The sequence below is a fragment of the Alternaria postmessia genome, assembly GCF_024291825.1.
Source record: "Alternaria postmessia strain BMP 2775 chromosome Unknown scaffold_2, whole genome shotgun sequence".
NCBI classification, from domain to species: domain Eukaryota; kingdom Fungi; phylum Ascomycota; class Dothideomycetes; order Pleosporales; family Pleosporaceae; genus Alternaria; species Alternaria postmessia.
This window is the reverse complement of record NW_026260075.1, coordinates 130493-149341: the sequence shown is the minus strand read 5'-3', so window position 1 is coordinate 149341 and position 18849 is coordinate 130493. Positions and strand designations below refer to the sequence as shown.

The following is an 18849-nucleotide window of genomic DNA, read 5'->3' as shown; positions in this document are numbered from 1 at the left end:
CCGGCGTGGTAGAGTGGAGATGGGGTGCAATTGGTGTTGGCGTGAGGTGTGACGGAGGGAGCTCGAATTGACGAAACAGAGGCTTGGCGGATGGGCTGATGCGGAGTTTCCCGATTGCTGTGTTAGCGTGGGCGAGCTCGGTTGCCGGGTAATGTGACGTCGTGTCGGTCGCGCGAAGTCGCGTTCTGTGGCTTGCATGCCCCGATGGGATTCCGTGTGAGTTGAGATTGTGAAGTGATGACGGTCTTCGTTTACATTCGTTGTCGCCCTCCATAGAAATACACGCCACCATGGTTCGCATCACCACCTGGAATGTCAACGGCATTCGCAATCCCTTTGGCTACAAGCCATGGAGTACGAACCGGACATTCAATGCCATGTTCGATATCCTGGAGACGGACATCGTCATCATGCAAGAGCTGAAGATCCAGCGCAAAGATCTGACAGATGACATGGTGCTTGTACCCGGCTGGGACTGTTATTTCAGTCTGCCAAAGCACAAAAAGGGTACTTCCCCATACTACGAGACGCTCGCGCTGCGACCTCCTGCTAACGCGAGTGAGGATACTCGGGCGTTGGTATCTACACGCGCCAGTCCGTATGTGCGCCTGTACGCGCAGAAGAAGGCGTCCTAGGCGCCCTCTGCCCTCCTGGCTCGACGACGTCGTACCGCGACCTCCCAGAATCTGCCAGCATTGGCGGCTACCTCAGCTCATCACAACTCGCCTGCCTCCCTCCCGATCTCGACGCTGATAGTCTCGATTCAGAAGGACGGTGCCTGGTGCTCGAGTTTCCAGCCTTTGTCCTTTTCGGCGTCTATAGTCCAGCGAACAGCAATGGCCTACGAGACGGCTTCCGAATCGGCTTCCTTACAGCGCTAGAGACACGAATACGGAACTTGACGAAGATGGGCAAGAACGTGATACTCACGGGCGATCTCAACGTCTCCAGAGATCTTATCGATACCGCTAGAGCACAGGATAACATGCTGGCAGAGGGAATGACGCATGAGGAATATCTGAGTACGCCGAATCGTCGAATCTTCAATCAGCTGTTGCTAAATGGAGTGGTGCCGGGCCAGCGAGATGAGGGGCGGGAAGAGCCAGTACTATATGATCTATGTCGAGAATTCCACCCCGACCGTGAAGGCATGTTTACCCACTGGGAGCAGAAAATCAATGCTAGACCAGGCAATTTTGGGTCGCGCATCGACTTCATATTGTGCAGTATCGCCATCAAGGACTGGTTCAAGGAGGCGAACATCCAGGAGGGACTCATGGGGTCGGATCATTGCCCGGTGTACGCTGTCACAAAAGACGTGGTGCCAGTGTCACTCGGACCAACAACAGGAGAGGAAGAGGTTAAGGAAGAGGTTCATATCTTGGACTTGATGAATCCAGCAGGCATGTTTAAAGATGGTGTACGACAACGAGAGTACGATGCGGTCAATGACGTTCCACCTCTCAGCGGAAAGCTACTAGCTGAGTTTACGAAGAGAAGGAATATCCGAGACATGTTCAGCAAAAAGCCCGCTTTACCGAAATCTACGCCAGCACCGACGCCGACGGCTGTCGACAAGGAAAGTCCACCAAAGACGGATGTTACGTCGTTCACTAGTACGACCGTCGATGAATCGGACAGAGACCTGGAACTAGCGATCGCAGCCTCTATGGCAGACATGTCCTCGTCAGTCAACGGCAACCCCATATCAAGCCAGAGCCCGCTCAAATCGGCTGAAAAGCGACGCGCTTCAGCATCCGCATCACCCAAGAAGCCAATCAAGAGAGGCAAATCCAGTGCCCCAGCCACTACTACCAAAGTTTCTAAGGGCCAGCAGTCGCTGAAGGGCTTCTTCCAACCGCAGAGTAAACCTACAGATGCAGAGCCACCCAAAGACTCATTAGCACCTGCCTCTCCGGCTGCAACTAACGATGCACCTAGCCAATCCAGCACGGAAATGCCTCCTCCCCAATCGCCCATACTCTCTGACTCCTTTGACGCCGACCCGCGCGCCTCCCAAGAAGCGTCAAAGGAAGATTGGACAAAACTCTTCTCTAAGAAACCGGTACCGCGGTGCGAACACGGTGAACCTTGCATCTCGATGACGACAAAGAAACCTGGTATGAATCGTGGAAGGCAATTTTGGATGTGCCCTAGACCAATTGGGCCGACAGGGCACAAGGAGGTGGGTACGCAGTGGCGGTGTGGCACGTTCATATGGTGTAGTGATTGGAAGGGTAGCTGATGTCGAGAATGATACATGGACATGAAGGATAAACACTTAAATTTGAGATATGTTGGCATGCGGGTCACGGGAATTCCTGCCAGGAGGGCGGTACGAGAACCCTAAGGGCACTCGCAAGGGCCGGAGGTCGCTGTGAGAAGGACAGGCAGAGCCGGAGACACATTGAGGCATCGCGGATATGGTGTAAAGATGGGTATGAGGGTCACGTGGAGGGCGAATATAAATAGGCTGGAAGTCAGACGGCAGCTCATTATGTCGTATCAAGGAATTATACATGAATATAGGAAATAGGAAGAACATTTTCAGCTGCGCATACTCCACTTTGGTCCATGTTTTCGTCTCCTCGCATATATGCATTCCACCTGGATACAATAAAACTAGAAATGTTGCGATGTGAACTGTATTGTCCGGTCCTGGGTGGTATTAGGTGGGCGTAGGGATATGGACATATATCGCCATAATGCTTCACCAACACTAATACTACATGGAAATGCTCGAGTTAGTGAGATATACTTGCTGAGATTATCATTGAGAGACGCCAGAAGCGTTACCGCCATATTGAGGATGATGCGTTACCTGACACAGAAAACATTCTATTTCAATTGTCATCTTGCTAAATGTTTTCGAGCGCTCGCAAATCCTTTTTGATGTCTTTCAAATCATCTTGAGAAACGCTTGCCAGGCTTGACACAATGTTGCGCTGACAATTCTCTGGTCAGCGAACGAACCCCCTTTCTGAGCACCCAACCTAACACCAAACTATGTTGTATGATCCATAGGTCTCATAAGACTACCTCAGATTTTCAGAGTATCTGTTAGTACCTTACGAGCGATTCACGCGTGTATCTGCGCACAGAGATGCTGCTCAACATACCTAGGTATGCGTCGCCTCTGGCAAGTAGCGAGACTATTCAAGGACCCGAGACACCAATGTGCGACCACGAACCACTCGGTGTCAAGATTCACAACCACGGAGAGAGAGATATGTAGTCTCTTTGCATCTAACAAATGCCTCGGTCTCACGAAGGGTTATTTCGGAATAATCTCAGTGGCAGGGTCAAAAACTCTCCTTGCTTAAACGCCACCGCCATGCAAGCCTATCACATCCTTCCATGCAGCCACAGACGTTACCATCACATATCACATAGACCTCCTTACATTTCAACACATGTTCAAGTGATCAAGTAGATCAAAGCAAGTAAGCGAGTCACACCACATCACATCACGTCACGTCATGATCAAGCAAGGGCAAGCAGGTGAGGGGAAGGTTGTGAATTTTATCTAGTTTCCATTTGTCTCTTTGAGAGTGATATGTTTGCCGGTTACCAGGCACTTGCGCTGCATAACCGACTGCTATCTAAAGTACATCGTTTGACGAAATATACGTCCAAGGGGGTATCTAAAAAGTTTTCATGGGAAAGGAAATCGTGACCATCAACCACATTGAGGTCTTGGGTGGAACAATCATACGCTCCATGCCCGTTTCTCCATCATCAAGACTCATAAGTCTCTTCTCGTAGTATGGTGCAGCCGTGTGCTCAATGCGGGGTAGTATGGGTCGTGAGTCGTGATCGTGAACGGGGTAAGGGGGAAGATACGCTTGATAGTGGATGCTGCTTGGTAGCCTCTTGTTGAGACTCTAGCTGCATCTACCATAAGTGATAATGACGAAAGCCAACTACGAAAACCGGAACGATGATTCGAAGTGGCGCACAATGTGAACTTTTGATGGGTGTAAGCCGCTGGAAGGAGAGCGATCATGGCAAAGCAAGGGCGTTGCCAACAGCGTTACCGATGAAAACGCAAGGTGGCGATGGTCCGCGTCGAGAACATCGAAGCATGAGAGAACGCAAGGGAAGGACATGCAAGAGTGACATGGTGTGGGGTTCTCCGGTCTCTTATAACGAGCATGAATATTCGACCGAGGACGTGTATGCTTTTGATGCCTAGCCTGTGAAGACGAAGCTTGGGTGCTTGAGACATTTCTAGTAGGTGTCCTGGAAGAAGGCAGGCAGAATGGCATTGCCGTCTGCGCCGTCGCGGAAGGCAAAAGCCTCATCATCAAGCAGCGCAAAATTTGCGTTCATGTCGAAATCCATGCCGAACTCCTCGTCAAGGCGACCGTGACGGAAAGACTCTGAGTCGTAGGTGAAGTCCGCAGATGTTGAGTCTTGGGCGAACATATCAAATACGTTTGCCGGCTCGAAGAGCTGAGCAAGGTCGTCAGTGAAGGCGTTGCCAACATCGGCAGCGATGTCCTCGACGGGAAGCGCAGGTTCATAGGTCGAGCTAGGCGATGTCGACGGAATGTTGGGGGTGAGTTGGAAATTGAGAACCTCCGGAACAGTTGCAGCCGCTGATGCACGCTTAGATTTGCGCGACTGACGTTTCTTTTTCTCGCCAGGTTTCCTGGGAGTGTACTTGTAGTCGGGGTGCTGGCGGAGGTGCTCTTCTTTCGCCGACTGTGCAGCAGCCTGCCAGGGCTTTTTGCCTTCTGGGGTCAGGCTGCGCCAAATTTCGGAGCAGCGTGTAGCTATGACATTATCAGTACACTTTGTCAGAGGCAGATAGTAGGTTGTATGCTTACAGATCTCCTGAACAGTGAGATTCGGAAACTGAGCCTTCAGCTGCTTGTGCATCGCATCTCGAAAGATGATCCAGCAGTTCATCGGTCGAGGAGCCTTCTTGAAGGCAGCAGTAAGGGTGGCTATGTCGATCGCAGTACGGTCAGAACCCGGTGTCTGTACAGACAGATCGTTGAATTGCACTTGAGGTGAGTGTCCGGTGTTTTTTGGCATCTTTACAAGAGTGTGTGAGCTATTGGCGCTCTCCATAGGAGTGAGATCGATCGGCAGTCCTGCCTTCTCGGCCAGTGCCTTCTTGAAGAGCTCGACAACCCCGTTTCCGAAGAGGGTGGGGAGGTTATCAGGAAGTATAACCATGTTCTCGCCACGGGTCCAGCCGTCAGTGCAAGTGAGAAGAGCTGTGTCGAAGCGATCTACCACATCGATGACGATCTGGGGCTCTTCGCGAATGGCAGCGAGAGTGCGGTAGATCTCTGCGTTCATGGTGCTAGGAAATTGACGTATGAGCTATTGAGGGAAGATAGAAGGAAGACAATAGAGCAACTGCAGAATAAGAAAGTTAGAATAGTGGAGGTTGGTGGTAATTCGACGAGAAGGTGAGAGCAGAGACTTTGTTTGTGGCGGCGCCAAGGCTGAGAAGGCAGCGAGTCTGCGCCTTTCAAACGGTCAGTGCATTCATAAACGATACCAATTCATCGCTCACCTAATGGGGCAGCTTCAGTCCCCTTCACTTAGCCACCAATACAGGGTGGGGTTGTCTTATTGCCTTTTGATCTCGGTACGGACAAACGCTACAGTACAGATGAATGAGCAAGCAACTTTTGCATGTTGAGCATTACAAGGGCTTCTGTCTGAATGGCATGCAATGTTGCGGGTGGATTTGAGGATGTGAAATCGAGAACAGGTCTGGGGAGCGGTCTACTTTTGGTTGCCCATGGGATAATCTGAGACAAAGGAGACAGCCTCAAGCCACGCACGAAATAGTGCTAAGACATATAAGATAAATTCATCTGATTTGATGGAAGATGTGCACTAACCGAGTGATGAACGAACACGGCTGCCCCTTGCATACGCAACCCGAGTCTTGGTACACCGGATGTGTTTCTCATCCTTTAAACTGCGCAAGTACCATGAAAGATAAAAAGCAATATCCGAAAAATATGCTTCATGTCTGGAGAATATTCAGACCTTTTTTTTGGTATTGAGCGCTACCGACCCAGATGGAATCGACCAAATACACACAACCTCTTATTTTCTGTGTCCAGAACAAGACTCGTGGTGGCGATCATGATGACACGCCGTTGGGCCTAGAATCTTGCGTGTTATCTGAGAGACTCCAATCTCTGACTTGGCCTTTCCAATCTGCGATGCGTCCGTCACGAACCTTGACCACGACAACCCTGACCTCTCCTCCTTCGACATAGCACTTGGTGCCTCCGTCACCCTCTCTTAAAGTTTCATCTGCTGCAGCTGTTTGCGAGCCTAACCCACCACCACCCCACAGTCCCTCTCCAACGGGAGAACTTGAGTACGTGTCCTCACTACCCTGACTGAAAGTATTGTTGGCTAGGTGCTGGGCTTTGTACCATGTCTCTTCTTCAGAACCAGAAGGTACAAGCTCAGCAATTCCATTGATGGTGGCACTTATACGACTTAGGGACGCAGTGTTCATGCCAAGGAGGAGCTCGGCTAATGATCCAGAACGTGGCGCAGGACCCGATGGTGAGGGTGAACGACCTGACTGGTTTAACGTTGGAGGCCGATGAGATATCCAATCGTGTACCAGAAGAGAAACAACGGCATTCGCCTCGAGATTTTGTGTCTTGCGGGACGTTTTAGGTGTTGTCATGATAATGATGGGAGTTTGAGAATAAGGGGTATTAGGTAGGTAGGTATAATTCATCAACGAGACATGAGGAATGTTGTCCGAACATGTTGCAAGATGGAGCTGTCCAAGTCTGTTAGAACTGGGCACGTACGTATAGGAGACGCCAGGGATGCGTCGTGAAGATGAAGCACGTGCTTGCATAGCGGATATGACAAACAAGACTTGATTGCATAGGTCTCAGAGGAATGAAACAGGCAAACGGAGAAAAGTAGCAGTATGCAGAGATGAGACATGGCGTTGAAAGTAATTTCCAAGATGGAAACATGAAGATGAGATGAATGTCTTTGGAGAGGACTCACAAAGCGGGCGTTCTGGAGGCAGGTAACCACCTCATCTGGCAAGCCGTTCGACATTGCGAAGGTGAGCAATGGTTGGACGACAGTGGTAAATGAAGAAAAGGGCGCTGCCAGAGGTCGACAGTGCTGCAGTGCTTGATGGGTCGCGTGTAGATGGTAGGCAGAACTTGACGGCGGGAAGGATGACGTTGCATGCTTGCCCCGTGCAGCATCTCCACCGAACCACCCGGCATTGCGCAGTCCGACCACAACACGACTGACTACGTAGACAACGGCCACTACGATATCTACGCCTACAATGGCTGCCCCGCCCACAATTCCGCCTATGGAAAGCACCGATAGCTTCAACCCCGATCTAAACAACGCATCGTCCCCTACCCAGGACGGTGCCCAACATTCGCCCATTGAAGATGCAACTCCCGCATCGCCCGAACAACGGACTGCGCCTCACGATGCGCAAACGCAGCAGCGCGTCCACGATATCCTGCACTCTGATGTGGGCGTTTCGACCCTTCTCAACCGCCTAAAGGCTAGCATCGCGAGCGCCAGAGTCAGTGACGGCCTAATCGACTCGACTGCACTCGGATGCGCTAACACGCCCGGCAGGACTTCGCGAGCTTCCTCAAGCGCCGAGGAGCCTTAGAAGAGGAGCATGCCGGCAGCCTCAAGAAGTTGAGCCGCTTGACCCTCGATGGTGTACGAAAGCCCGATACGCGGCACGAGAGCTATCAGACGCAGTTCGAGCAGGTTCTCCACGCGAACGAGCGCATCGCCGACAATGGCACCCAGTTCGGCCTTGCTCTGCACGCCATGCATGAGAATCTGCTGCAACTAGCCAACAAGATGGATACGAGCCGCAAGACGTGGAAGCAGCAGGGTCTCTCCGCAGAGAACAAGGTGCAAGACGCCGAACGGCTGGCCGAGAAGGCCAAGGCCAAGTACGACCAGCTCGCTGAAGACCTTGATCGCGTCAAGACAGGCGATACTGGCGCAGGCAGAAAGTTTGGCTTGAAAGGACCCAAGTCGGCCGCTCAGCACGAGGAGGACCTGCAGCGCAAGACACAGGCGGCAGACCAGGACTATGCCAGCAAGGTGCAGACGGCCCAGGTTTCTCGTAAAGAGCTCGTCGCGACTCTGCGTCCCCAGGCCGTCACTGCACTGCTGGATCTTATCAAGGAAACCGATGCCGCGCTCACAATGGAGATGCAGAAATACGGTAAGTCTGTTGTACCCCTACGTAAATCGTCACTAACACTGCGGCAGCCTCGTTCAACGAAAAGCTCGTCGTCAACAACGGCCAGGTTGTCAGCCCACAGCCGCTGAAAGGCTCAACCGCTCAAACTCCACCCAGCATCAACCAGTTAATCTACCAGATCAACAGCGAGCGGGACTTTGACGAGTACATCTTGAGCCATGCATCTAAAGCACCTATGGCCAGATCGGAGCTACAGTATGTGAAGCACCCAACACAGGCGGCGACACGGTCACATCCAACACCACCAGCGGCTTCAATTGGTAACCGTCGTGCCTCTATGCAGCAGCTGCAGAGTCAGCCGCCGCCCTCATTCTCCATGCCACAACCGGACGCGAATCCTCTGTCGCCCCAGGGCCCTCCTCCTCATGAGCCATTACAGCAACCCTCATTTGGAACTACCTCACAGCCGCCGTCTTCGTCACTGCAAACGCAACCATCGCAGCCCCCAATACCACACTTCACTAGCTCGCCCTACTCACCTGTCACGCAGAACCCATACTCCCAGCCAGACTATCCTCGTGGACCCGTTGGCCAGGCTACCGCACAGCAAATCAGTGGCGTTCTCTACAATAATGCTCAACCCCCAGTGAATCCTGTCTTTGGCGTGACTTTGGAAGACCTTTTCCACCGAGATGGCTCCCCTGTACCCATGGTGGTTTACCAGTGTATACAGGCCGTGGATCTATACGGATTAGAGGTAGAGGGTATCTATCGTATCCCTGGGACTTCGTCACACATTCAGCAGATGAAAGCTCTTTTCGATAGTGGTACGTTATGGTGAAGATCTATTGGCGATTTTAACTAATGCTGTGCAGATGCTTCCCAGGTGGATTTCCGTAACCCAGAAGCGTTCCAACATGACGTGAACAGTGTGGCTGGATTGCTGAAACAATTCTTCCGCGAGCTTCCTGACCCATTGCTTACTCGCGAATTCTACGGCAAGTATATCGATGCTGCACGTATCGATGACGAGACCATGCGCCGAGACTCCATGCATGCGTTGATCAATGCCTTGCCTGATCCGAACTATGCGACGCTTCGTGCCCTGGTTCTGCATTTACATCGTGTGCAGCAATCTTCTGAAGTTAATCGTATGAGCACTGCAAACTTGGGCATCTGCTGGGCGTAAGTTGTCGCCCATCGAGATTTACGTGCATCAACTGACGTTATCTAGGCCATCCATAATGGGACCTCACAAAGGCAACAACATGGCCGACGCCGGCCTCCAAGCCCGCGTTATCATAACTATTCTGGACAACGTACTCCAGATATTCGACGAGGATTAAACATTCATGTTCCCAGGGACACAAGTTTTTTTCTGCCACGATGCCTTGGTACCTATCACATTCTCATTCAATCTCGAGGTGTGCAGTGCGTAGCATATTGTGGTCTTTATCTTTGCGGGACGGTTATCGTATTCATAAGTGGCATTCCACATACGGTCGTAGTAGAGCATGGGTATGTCAAAGACGACGTGGTAAGAGAATATGGCGGTTGCTGTAATTCTGGAAGCATTGGCTGTGGCGAGTACGATTGTTATGATTGGAAGTAAGATGCAACGACTCTCGTGCTGAGTTCGTGCACACATCTTTGACCTTTAGAGCTATATGAATTGACTGTAAAAGAAAGTTCAAGACTCGGGACTTGAATTGCATGACCAAAGTTAGTGGTAGCAGCCGTGATGCTTTGCAGTAACCTGTTAAGGCACCGTGTTTGTAGGTATGAATCGTCTTGGGTACTGTAGTGGGGAAAGCTTGCAGTGTGGGTCGCGCTTACCCCAGAGCCCCATCTACACAGCGGCACGCTAGCGGCTTGACAGGGAGAGCTGCAGTTGATTGAGGGGAAGCTTCCAAGCCACCCACCCAGACCGAGCCAAACACGACCCTCACCACCATTACTCCGCTCTGCACACGCTGTCAGAAGCAATACTCAAGTTGACCTCGGCCCCGAGCTCGAATTCTGACACCACCATCATGCTCACACGTCGTGTTTGTGCCAGCGTGCGCGGCGGCATCCTCTCCCCGCTATGTGCCACAGCTGTCCGGTCTCAGGCATTCGGTACCGGGCCTCCGACACAGAGCCCAGTCAGAGCTCCTACTCTGGCAGACATCACGCCTGATAGTGCTGCTAGCTTCAATGAGAAGCAGAAGAGCTTCCGTGACGGTCTGGCCGCAGCTCAGAAGCGAAAGGAACAGGAAGAAAGTCCGTCGCCTACCACCCACTTTGGGCGACTCAAGAGCGCTAACTCGATCAACTATAGAAGAGGCTCGCGCCCGTGAGCAAGAGAACGGCAAGAAGAAGGGCGGTGCGCTGTCATCTCTCATCTACGGTACACCCGAGGGCCGCGAACTCGACAAGGACATTGAGCGCAGCTTTTCTCAGGTCCTGGCTCGCGGTAAATACGTCCACTCGATTGTGTTCCACGAAGTACAGCCAGACAAGGTCGAAGAATACACTGAGCTGGTTGGAAGTTGGTATCCGAAGATGGCTTCTATCCCCGAGAACAAGGTCCATCTTGTAGGTAGCTGGCGGACTGAAGTGGGAGACTGCAACACTTTCGGTAAGACTGCGATTCGCTCCCGGGGCTGTAGTTGTCACGTGTACTGACTATGCGCTATAGTGCACATCTGGGAATACCAACGCTACGAGGGTTATCACGAATCGCTACACAACATCCAGTCTCACCCAGAGTTCCCTGAGTTCGACGCCAAACTCAAGAAATTGATCATGTCCAAGAAAAACTCTCTCATGCAGGAGTTCTCCTTCTGGCCAACAACACCACCCCGCCAACTCGGTGGCTTATTCGAACTGCGCTCGTATACACTGCATCCAGGCAACCTGCTAGAATGGGAGACACATTGGAGACGTGGCCTGAAGGCTCGGCGGGAAGTCATGGAGGGTGTAGGTGCTTGGTTCGTTCAGATCGGCGATCTCAACACAGTACATCATTTATGGCAGTTCGCGAACCTAGAAGAACGCAAGGTTCGCCGCGAGCAGAGCTGGAGCGTGGAGGGCTGGGGCGAAACAGTGCACAAGACAGTGCCGCTCATCCAAACCATGAAGAGCAGGATTTTAATTCCTTGCTCCTGGAGCACTGTTGCTTAGGCTTCGATCAGACCGAGCTGGCCCCACACACCGTGTATCTCGGTATACAACGCGACCATACACTGCCTACAGTAGGTGATCGCGATACATGCCTAGCCACAAACAAGAAGGAAATAGGTTATGATACTCCAGAATGATGCTAGTCTGATTGGCGGAGTTGGAAGTGGTTTAGCATGTGATGCTACTTTTCAGCAAAGGGTCATACCAGTGCTAGTTACAAATTTGCGAGATAGCCTCTGACCAATATCAAATGATGATAGCAATCCTGCTTTTTTGTAAAACACCCTTGGATCGTGTATGACAGGTATGCTCCTTGCTCAACACATACGGTTTGCGCGCTACCGTAAAGGGTTGGCAAAACCGGGCGGCCAGACGCTACGTCATACGATGTTGCGCTTGGCACTCCACCCACAAAGCAACAACAAACGCCGCCCAAATCGTTTTCGCTGCCAGAACCCCACAACAGCTCGCCGACAGCTGCTGGTCAAAAGAGGAGCTACAAATCATGGTGTACATACGACAGGACAAGCTACCGAAGCTCAGGGAGTACAAGTACTCTGGCGTGGATCATAGTCTGCTTTCGCAATACGTTCTCAAGCCCTTCTATAATCATGTGGTCATAAAATGTTTTCCCATGTGGATGGCGTAAGTACTACTGGTGTCTCATACAGAGCAATGCTAACGTGTATCAGACCCAACCTCGTAAGTTTGGCTTGAAGCGAACATTATAGTCCCGCTGCAAATGCTTGCTTTTCCACTTACACAACTCCACAGATAACTCTTTCTGGTTTCGGATTCGTCGTAGCCAACTTTCTTACCCTGCTCTGGTATACACCAACTCTCGACCAGGATTGTCCGCCTTGGGTATACGCCAGCTGGGCGATTGGACTCTTCCTCTACCAGACGTTCGATGCTGTAGACGGAAGTCAGGCCCGAAGGACCCGCCAGAGCGGGCCTCTGGGCGAACTGTTCGATCATGGAGTCGATGCGATCAATACGACATTGGAAGTTCTATTGTTCTCTGCAACGATGAACCTTGGCCAAGGCTGGAAGACAGTTCTTACGCTATTTGCATGTAAGCTAGCATAGACCCGTTACGCGCCTAGTTTTGACGGTCTTGTTACTAATTACTGCAGCTTCGCTGACCTTTTACGTGCAAACGTGGGATGAATACCACACACATACGCTGACTCTCGGAGTAATTTCCGGACCAGTTGAGGGTATCATAACGTTATGCATCGTGTATGCATTAACAGCCTACCTTGGTGGGGGTAGCTTCTGGCAACGCTCCATGATCCAAAGTCTCGGAATCAAAGAAGGTCTCATCCCGGAAATTTTCTACAGCATGGCATGGAATGAGTGGTATATGGTCTATGGAGGTGTCGTGCTCGTGTTTAACACTGTTTCGAGGTATGAGCAATCGAGTCAATACGGAAGAGCAAACTGACAACCAAACAGCGCACTAAATGTAATGAAGGCACGTCGTGCCCGTGGTGAAAAGACGCGCGTTGCTCTCCTCGGTCTCCTCACCTTCGGCTCCGCCTGGGTGCTTATCGTTGCATACCTGTACCTGCAGCCAATGATCCTGCACCACCATTTGGTACCTTTCATCTTCTACGCGGGTCTCATCAATGCGTATTCGGTCGGTCGCATGATCATCTCTCACCTCACGAAATCACGTTTTCCGCGAGGCAACGTGCTCATGTATCCTCTGATATACGGAGTCATCGACTCGCTCGGACCGTGGCTGCAGGAGCACATCGGAGTGGGCTGGCCAAGTGCCCTAGGCAACGATGTTTACCAAGTCGCCTTTGTGTTCATGTGCTTAGGCCTCGCTGTAGGTGTACACGGAAGCTTCATCGTGGACGTCATCTGGACAATCTGCGATTATCTGGACATTTGGTGTCTCACGATCAAATACCCTTACCAGCCAGTAGAAGAGAACATGGAAAGGAAAGAGCAATGATAGACAGGCATGGAGCCTTACACGAAGAGAGGCATCGAAAGGGCAAACGAGGCCAGACTGGTTGTACCAACTGTTCAATCTGAAGTTCTTCTGCACGCCTGCTGGCGTTCACACTGGTCTTCGCGTGGTGGAACGGTTGGCTGACATATTCCTCATGAGGTCTCACAGCCGACCATTGTATCTATGATGATTAAGCTTTAATATCACGTTTCCAAGGACGCGATATTAAAGCTATATTATCACAGATACAATGGTCGGCTGTGGAAACTTAGGAGGAATATGACAGAATTATGCGATAACTATATAGATTAATTTCATGAGATAAACTACTTATCCTATTCTGACGAGTCGTTGTGTTGATGCTGGTAGCTCGCGGCCGTACCTTGCATTCCCTGCAAGTGCGACGCTAGACCGATGTAGCTCACCTCCGCGTTGGTCTCCGCAATCACTTGTCAACTAAAGTCAGGACTGACTTCCTCAACGCAAAGATGTCAAACTTGGGGGTCAACCTGGCTGTTACTAAAGACGGTGAGACCTACAACAAACTACAGCGCCCTGACGGTTACCTTATATCGACACAGCCACCTCCTACAAGCCCTCCGGCAGCTTCTCCAACGACATACAGCGGCAAAAGGAAATGCGCGCAAGAGGAAGTACCTGAAGTTAAGCGCGCCAGGATCGAGCGCAACACAGCGCACTCCAAAAGACGACCACGCGTTCTGGACTCATACCAAGAGTATGGAACACGGACGGTGCTACCCGGGCTCGATGGCGAAGAGCAGTTGTCCGACGAGTCTACGAGCGAAGCATTAGCATACCTTCACAGTGTCCGGTGAGTACTTGTTTCGTCGCTTGAGAGTCGCTCTTGCATATTTGGCATATTGAGTATATTGCTTACGTGTATGACAGGTCCGAAGCATCAGCGATTCCCACGTTGCTCGTGGCGCCGAACAATTTCAACGCCGGTGATGTTGATTCAGATGATGACGAACCGCACTACACAACTCCTGCGCACAAGCAACGCGTCATATATAAAGAGGGAACTTGGATTGCTGTGGATAGAGAACACGATGCTGCTAAGTGGGAGGAAGACCCGTCCGTTGTTGATCCTCAACAAGGTTGCAACAACATGCTTCTTCAGCGCTTTCAGAATCTCCGCATCAAGCTCGCTGAGATCCGGAAGCATAGACAGGTATCAAAACCAGCAAAGAAGTCTACAAACACATTAAAGGTTGGAAAGTACCAATGGTCGGAAATCATAGAGAGCAATTTCCCAAACTTCGAAGAGGTCGCCGACATGGATGAATCGACGCTGTATATTGCTCTCCAAGGATGCACGTTAGCCTTGGGACGATCAGTCGAGGTATCTCGTCAACAGAGCTGTTGGATATGGACTTTGTTAGCCCTGGTCGGAGATTTCGGAACTTTGGACCATGAACGCGTCAGCAGGATCCGGGATTTGGGACTCGGTGCTGGTCGACTAACGCGGCGACTCTGCACGGATCAAGCGAAATCGACGCGCAATGTACCAGAAGACAGAGATACCAGATCAGACGTTCCCGATTTCAATACCCGCAACGAAGAGGTTTCCACGAAAGAAGAGGGATATAATCCAAGCTGTGTTTCTGACGAGAAAGATGTTGTATCGCACTCTGCTCTTCCGAAGTCTGACGACGTCGTGCTGGCCCAAGACACAGTAACTGAAGAGGCGGATGATTCTGGCGCAGAAATGATCATATCCGAAGACGAACAACAAACCGAGGGTGTATTGGATGACGGAGGTCTTGAAAAAGCTCGGGCACGTCTTCTTGCACAACTCGGCGATCGCTTGGTACACTCCCAGATGCCCGTACCTGATACGCCGCCAACACAAACCTTCCACCATCTCTCGCGAGCCGAGGCTGAGAGACAGCGGCAAGAGATACGCAGAGGAGTGAATTTATGCGATATGACTCCTGGAAAATCGACACCCGCTTCCGGACCGCCAAAGACAAGATCACAGGCCATGACTCCATTGACCGAGAGTGACTGGAACACCAAGGTAGCCATCGACATGATTCTGACGGTAGTAGCAGAGTGCTACGGACAGAAGGACCTGCTAGAATTCCGAGCAGCATGGTAGCTGCAAGCACAGCCATCATTAGATACCCATGCATCAAACTAATTATTGTAATTCTATGACTATACTTTTGCTATGGCTGTGACGTCGGTACGTATATGCACGGGCCAAGTCGCGGAATAGAACGATTCTTTGCACATGCGCGCTTGCTCTTGGGCGATTGAGTCACTTTCCAGGTCCATGCAGCGCACTTCACCCCACTTTGTCTGCCCCGCGCTCTTCCAAGACGCCCTCCGATACACTTTCGCATTCCGCAAAGTCAGCCCAAAACCTATCCGCCTTCGCGTTCTCGCACCCCGCCGCCGCTTCTGCACACAAAATTCGCTTATAGGCTTCGACGATATGGGCAAAGAAGACAAGAGCAAGTCGTTCAACCTGAAGGTGCCCAAGGGCACACGCGACTGTATGTCTTGCTTCTATGCGCGCAAATGATTGACTGACTGTCCAAGGGACCGGCGAGGATGCCGCACTTCGCGATCACCTGTTCCAGACCGTGACGGAAGTCTTCAAGCGCCACGGAGCCACGACACTCGACACGCCTGTCTTCGAACTCAAAGAGATCCTCAGCGGCAAATATGGAGAAGACTCGAAGTTGATATACGATCTACAGGATCAAGGTGGTGAGCTCTGCTCACTGCGTTACGATCTTACAGTCCCGCTTGCACGATGGCTCGCCATGAACCCTAGTGTGCAGAACTTCAAGAGATACCAAATCGCCAAGGTGTACCGTCGTGACCAACCGGCAATGACCAAGGGACGTATGCGAGAGTTTTACCAGTGCGATTTCGACATTGCGGGCTCGTACGACGCCATGATTCCCGATGCGGAAGTCCTCAAGATCGCAACCGACGTCTTCGAAGCGCTCAAGTGGGACTCATACACAATCAAGATAAATCACAGGAAGATCCTGGACGGCATGTTCAAGGCAGCTGGTGTCAAGGACGAACTGATACGGCCAATCAGCTCTGCAGTGGACAAGCTAGACAAAGTAAGAAGAATAACCATAGTATTCTGTCAGTTGCTAACGCGTTGCAGCTACCATGGGCTGAGGTGAAAACAGAGATGGAGACTAAGGGACTGCCTGCGGACATTGCGGACAAAATTGGAGAGTGGGTACAGCGCAAGGGTGGAGACGATATCATCGAGTATCTCAAGACGAACGAGACTCTCTCCAAATCAGAAGATGTCATTCAAGGTGTTAAGGAGATGGAGCAGCTCTTCGCATACCTCGACGCTTTTGGCGCCCGCAAGAATGTCTCCTTCGATCTCTCACTCGCTCGTGGTTTAGACTACTACACTGGTCTGATCTATGAGGTTGTTACAGAAGGCTCGGCGCCGACTGGGAAAGGCCAAAAACAAGAGATTGGTGTAGGAAGTATCGCCGCAGGTGGTCGTTACGACGGGCTGGTGGGCATGTTCAGCGGCAAACCCATTCCCTGCGTTGGTATCTCTTTCGGCATTGATCGAATTATCAGCATCATGAAGGCCCGCGGCCAGTCGACACAACGCGCCAAGGACGTAGATGTCTTCGTTATGGCCTTTGGTGGCAAGGGCTTCACCGGCCTATTGACGGAGCGTATGCAGGTTGCTCAAGAGCTGTGGGCTGCAGGCATCAAGGCCGAGTTTTCTTACAAACTGAAGCCCAAGCTTCCACAACAATTCAAGCAAGCTGAAACAGCAGGTGTTCCGCTCGCCGTCATTCTTGGCGAGGACGAACTCAAAGACGGCAAGGTCAAGATCAAAACCCTCGGAATCAAGGACGAGAACGACACTGAGAAGAATGGTGTACCGGTCGAGCGGAGCAACATGATCGACGAGATTAAGAGGAGGCTACCAAGCGCGGCTTGATTGTCTTTGACGGGCCGGACATGCGGACTGAGAGCGCACTTATAGATACCCATACATAGACTACTTTCTACCGGTTCACTTAATCGGGTGCTCACAGCAGTATCCGCGAAGGACTAGGCATAGGGATAGCCTGCGACGACAAAAGCCTGGACACTCTTGTCCTATGGTCTCTGGCATGGCGTGTATCTCTCTACTTGGGTGGGGCACAGAGTTTCCTAGCATTACCTACGTGGGTCATGATGTACATATACGCATTCGGGGTATAGTGAGCTACACGACTGTAGTGCTTCCCGATAAAAATTCGTCTGGCGTTCTTGCTGCTCATGCGTTGCCAATGGCACCGAAATTATGATGCACATGTATATGAGGAAAAAAGTAAAAAAGATTTGTTTAATCTATGCAGTGGCATCAATGGAGTTCTTATATACAGATGTATAACGAAAAGAGAATTCCGTACCCCACTGCCATGGGTCTTCACTTGGAAATTGGGTAGTGGACAGCAGTTTGCATGTTTAGTAGCCATCCTTGCCCCACTTGTTGTATGTGTCGTGGAGCTCCTGCAGTCCTCATCAGTACAGTCAACTTTCTGGCTCACAATTGGCTCCAGCTTACCTTGGGGAGAGTGACATTGGGGATGACAACGACGTTAAGAGCGGAAGGCGCATCCTTCTTGACGCTGGTGTCACCTCCAGGGTGGTACTGGTAGGGGCCTGCTCCGCCATCCTGCTTCCAGGGCTCACTGTTTGAGGCCTTGGCGACGGATCGTTCCGACGAGGCGCTGGTGGGAGAGCGGGCTTGCAATTGTCAGTATGCGAAGGTTGGCGCCCGAGGCACAATCGAAATGGCAGGGAGCTTACAAAAGTGCCATCCTGCAAGACCGAAAACGCCGCTCATGATAGCAAAGAGCACCTGCAGGAAATCAGCTGTCCGTCTCATATGTTCCGGCGGGCGTGTCGGCATCGTACGTAGAGCTCCGGGTCGCGCTTTGCTCCTGTCTTGAGGGCATCCTTGCCGGCCTGTCTCTCGCCCTCAGCGGCGGCGCTGGCCCATCGTCGGAAAGCGGGCGTAGGGCGGACGACACGCGGGGCGGCGCGGAAGGCCGAGCGGGCGATGATGGAGGACATGGTGGGGTGCAATTGGCGTGGGTGGTCTGCGAGAAATGGGTTGCGTGCGTCGCGGGAGCAGTGGTTCGATGTTGAATCTCGCGGACGCCAAGCTTCGCGGCTGCGTCACAGCGACGGCCATTCCGGAAAGAGACAGGCGGACCTTGCAGTGCGCCGGGCAACGTCGAAGGGTCGAGCATCAACTTTATGCGCCCCTTTCAGCACAATCACACGTCTTAGTCGACTTTTCCATTAACCTTTGGCGCCGCCGCCCTTCCATTCACTCACTTCCAGTCGCTCCTTCCCCTTCCGCCTGCCGTCTTCGCCCACCTGCGCTCTCCGTACCCGTCGCGACGACGCGCTGAAATCCGGTCGCGCCTCCCCTCCAGCTCCAAGTTGCAACGATTTGATGTCATGCTGCGTGTAGAGATAGTGATAG

The 18849-nt window shown here is 51.7% G+C and overlaps 9 protein-coding genes across 9 annotated transcripts; 6 read left to right on the top strand and 3 right to left on the bottom strand.

The window, feature by feature from the left end:
- Positions 1–290: 290 nt before the first annotated feature.
- On the top strand, positions 291–2245 carry J4E82_000472 (uncharacterized protein; the record flags this gene model as incomplete). Its single annotated transcript, XM_051726793.1, has 2 exons — positions 291–507; positions 564–2245. The coding sequence occupies 2 exons, from the start codon at positions 291–293 to the stop codon at positions 2243–2245; spliced, it is 1899 nt and encodes a 632-aa protein (XP_051593218.1).
- A 1985-nt stretch (positions 2246–4230) lies between these two features.
- On the bottom strand, positions 4231–5313 carry J4E82_000471 (uncharacterized protein; the record flags this gene model as incomplete). The annotated part of the gene is made up of 2 exons (XM_051726792.1): positions 4231–4778; positions 4833–5313. The coding sequence occupies 2 exons, from the start codon at positions 5311–5313 to the stop codon at positions 4231–4233; spliced, it is 1029 nt and encodes a 342-aa protein (XP_051593217.1).
- Positions 5314–6115: 802 nt separating this feature from the next.
- On the bottom strand, positions 6116–6679 carry J4E82_000470 (uncharacterized protein; the record flags this gene model as incomplete). The annotated part of the gene is made up of 1 exon (XM_051726791.1): positions 6116–6679. One exon carries the CDS (start codon positions 6677–6679, stop codon positions 6116–6118), a length of 564 nt encoding a protein of 187 aa, XP_051593216.1.
- Positions 6680–7312: 633 nt separating this feature from the next.
- Positions 7313–9555, top strand: J4E82_000469 (uncharacterized protein; the record flags this gene model as incomplete). Its single annotated transcript, XM_051726790.1, has 5 exons — positions 7313–7564; positions 7621–8230; positions 8278–9036; positions 9085–9394; positions 9444–9555. The coding sequence occupies 5 exons, from the start codon at positions 7313–7315 to the stop codon at positions 9553–9555; spliced, it is 2043 nt and encodes a 680-aa protein (XP_051593215.1).
- A 687-nt stretch (positions 9556–10242) lies between these two features.
- On the top strand, positions 10243–11374 carry J4E82_000468 (uncharacterized protein; the record flags this gene model as incomplete). Its single annotated transcript, XM_051726789.1, has 3 exons — positions 10243–10471; positions 10530–10829; positions 10890–11374. The coding sequence occupies 3 exons, from the start codon at positions 10243–10245 to the stop codon at positions 11372–11374; spliced, it is 1014 nt and encodes a 337-aa protein (XP_051593214.1).
- A 505-nt stretch (positions 11375–11879) lies between these two features.
- J4E82_000467 (uncharacterized protein) lies at positions 11880–13340 on the top strand (the record flags this gene model as incomplete). Its single annotated transcript, XM_051726788.1, has 5 exons — positions 11880–12019; positions 12067–12076; positions 12149–12449; positions 12511–12784; positions 12833–13340. 5 exons carry the CDS (start codon positions 11880–11882, stop codon positions 13338–13340), a joined length of 1233 nt encoding a protein of 410 aa, XP_051593213.1.
- Positions 13341–13828: 488 nt separating this feature from the next.
- Positions 13829–15462, top strand: J4E82_000466 (uncharacterized protein; the record flags this gene model as incomplete). Its single annotated transcript, XM_051726787.1, has 2 exons — positions 13829–14172; positions 14250–15462. 2 exons carry the CDS (start codon positions 13829–13831, stop codon positions 15460–15462), a joined length of 1557 nt encoding a protein of 518 aa, XP_051593212.1.
- Positions 15463–15597: 135 nt separating this feature from the next.
- Positions 15598–17307, top strand: J4E82_000465 (uncharacterized protein; the record flags this gene model as incomplete). The annotated part of the gene is made up of 3 exons (XM_051726786.1): positions 15598–15862; positions 15909–16447; positions 16495–17307. The coding sequence occupies 3 exons, from the start codon at positions 15598–15600 to the stop codon at positions 17305–17307; spliced, it is 1617 nt and encodes a 538-aa protein (XP_051593211.1).
- A 512-nt stretch (positions 17308–17819) lies between these two features.
- J4E82_000464 (uncharacterized protein) lies at positions 17820–18431 on the bottom strand (the record flags this gene model as incomplete). Its single annotated transcript, XM_051726785.1, has 4 exons — positions 17820–17864; positions 17920–18101; positions 18165–18216; positions 18273–18431. The coding sequence occupies 4 exons, from the start codon at positions 18429–18431 to the stop codon at positions 17820–17822; spliced, it is 438 nt and encodes a 145-aa protein (XP_051593210.1).
- Between the last annotated feature and the right edge of the window lie 418 nt (positions 18432–18849).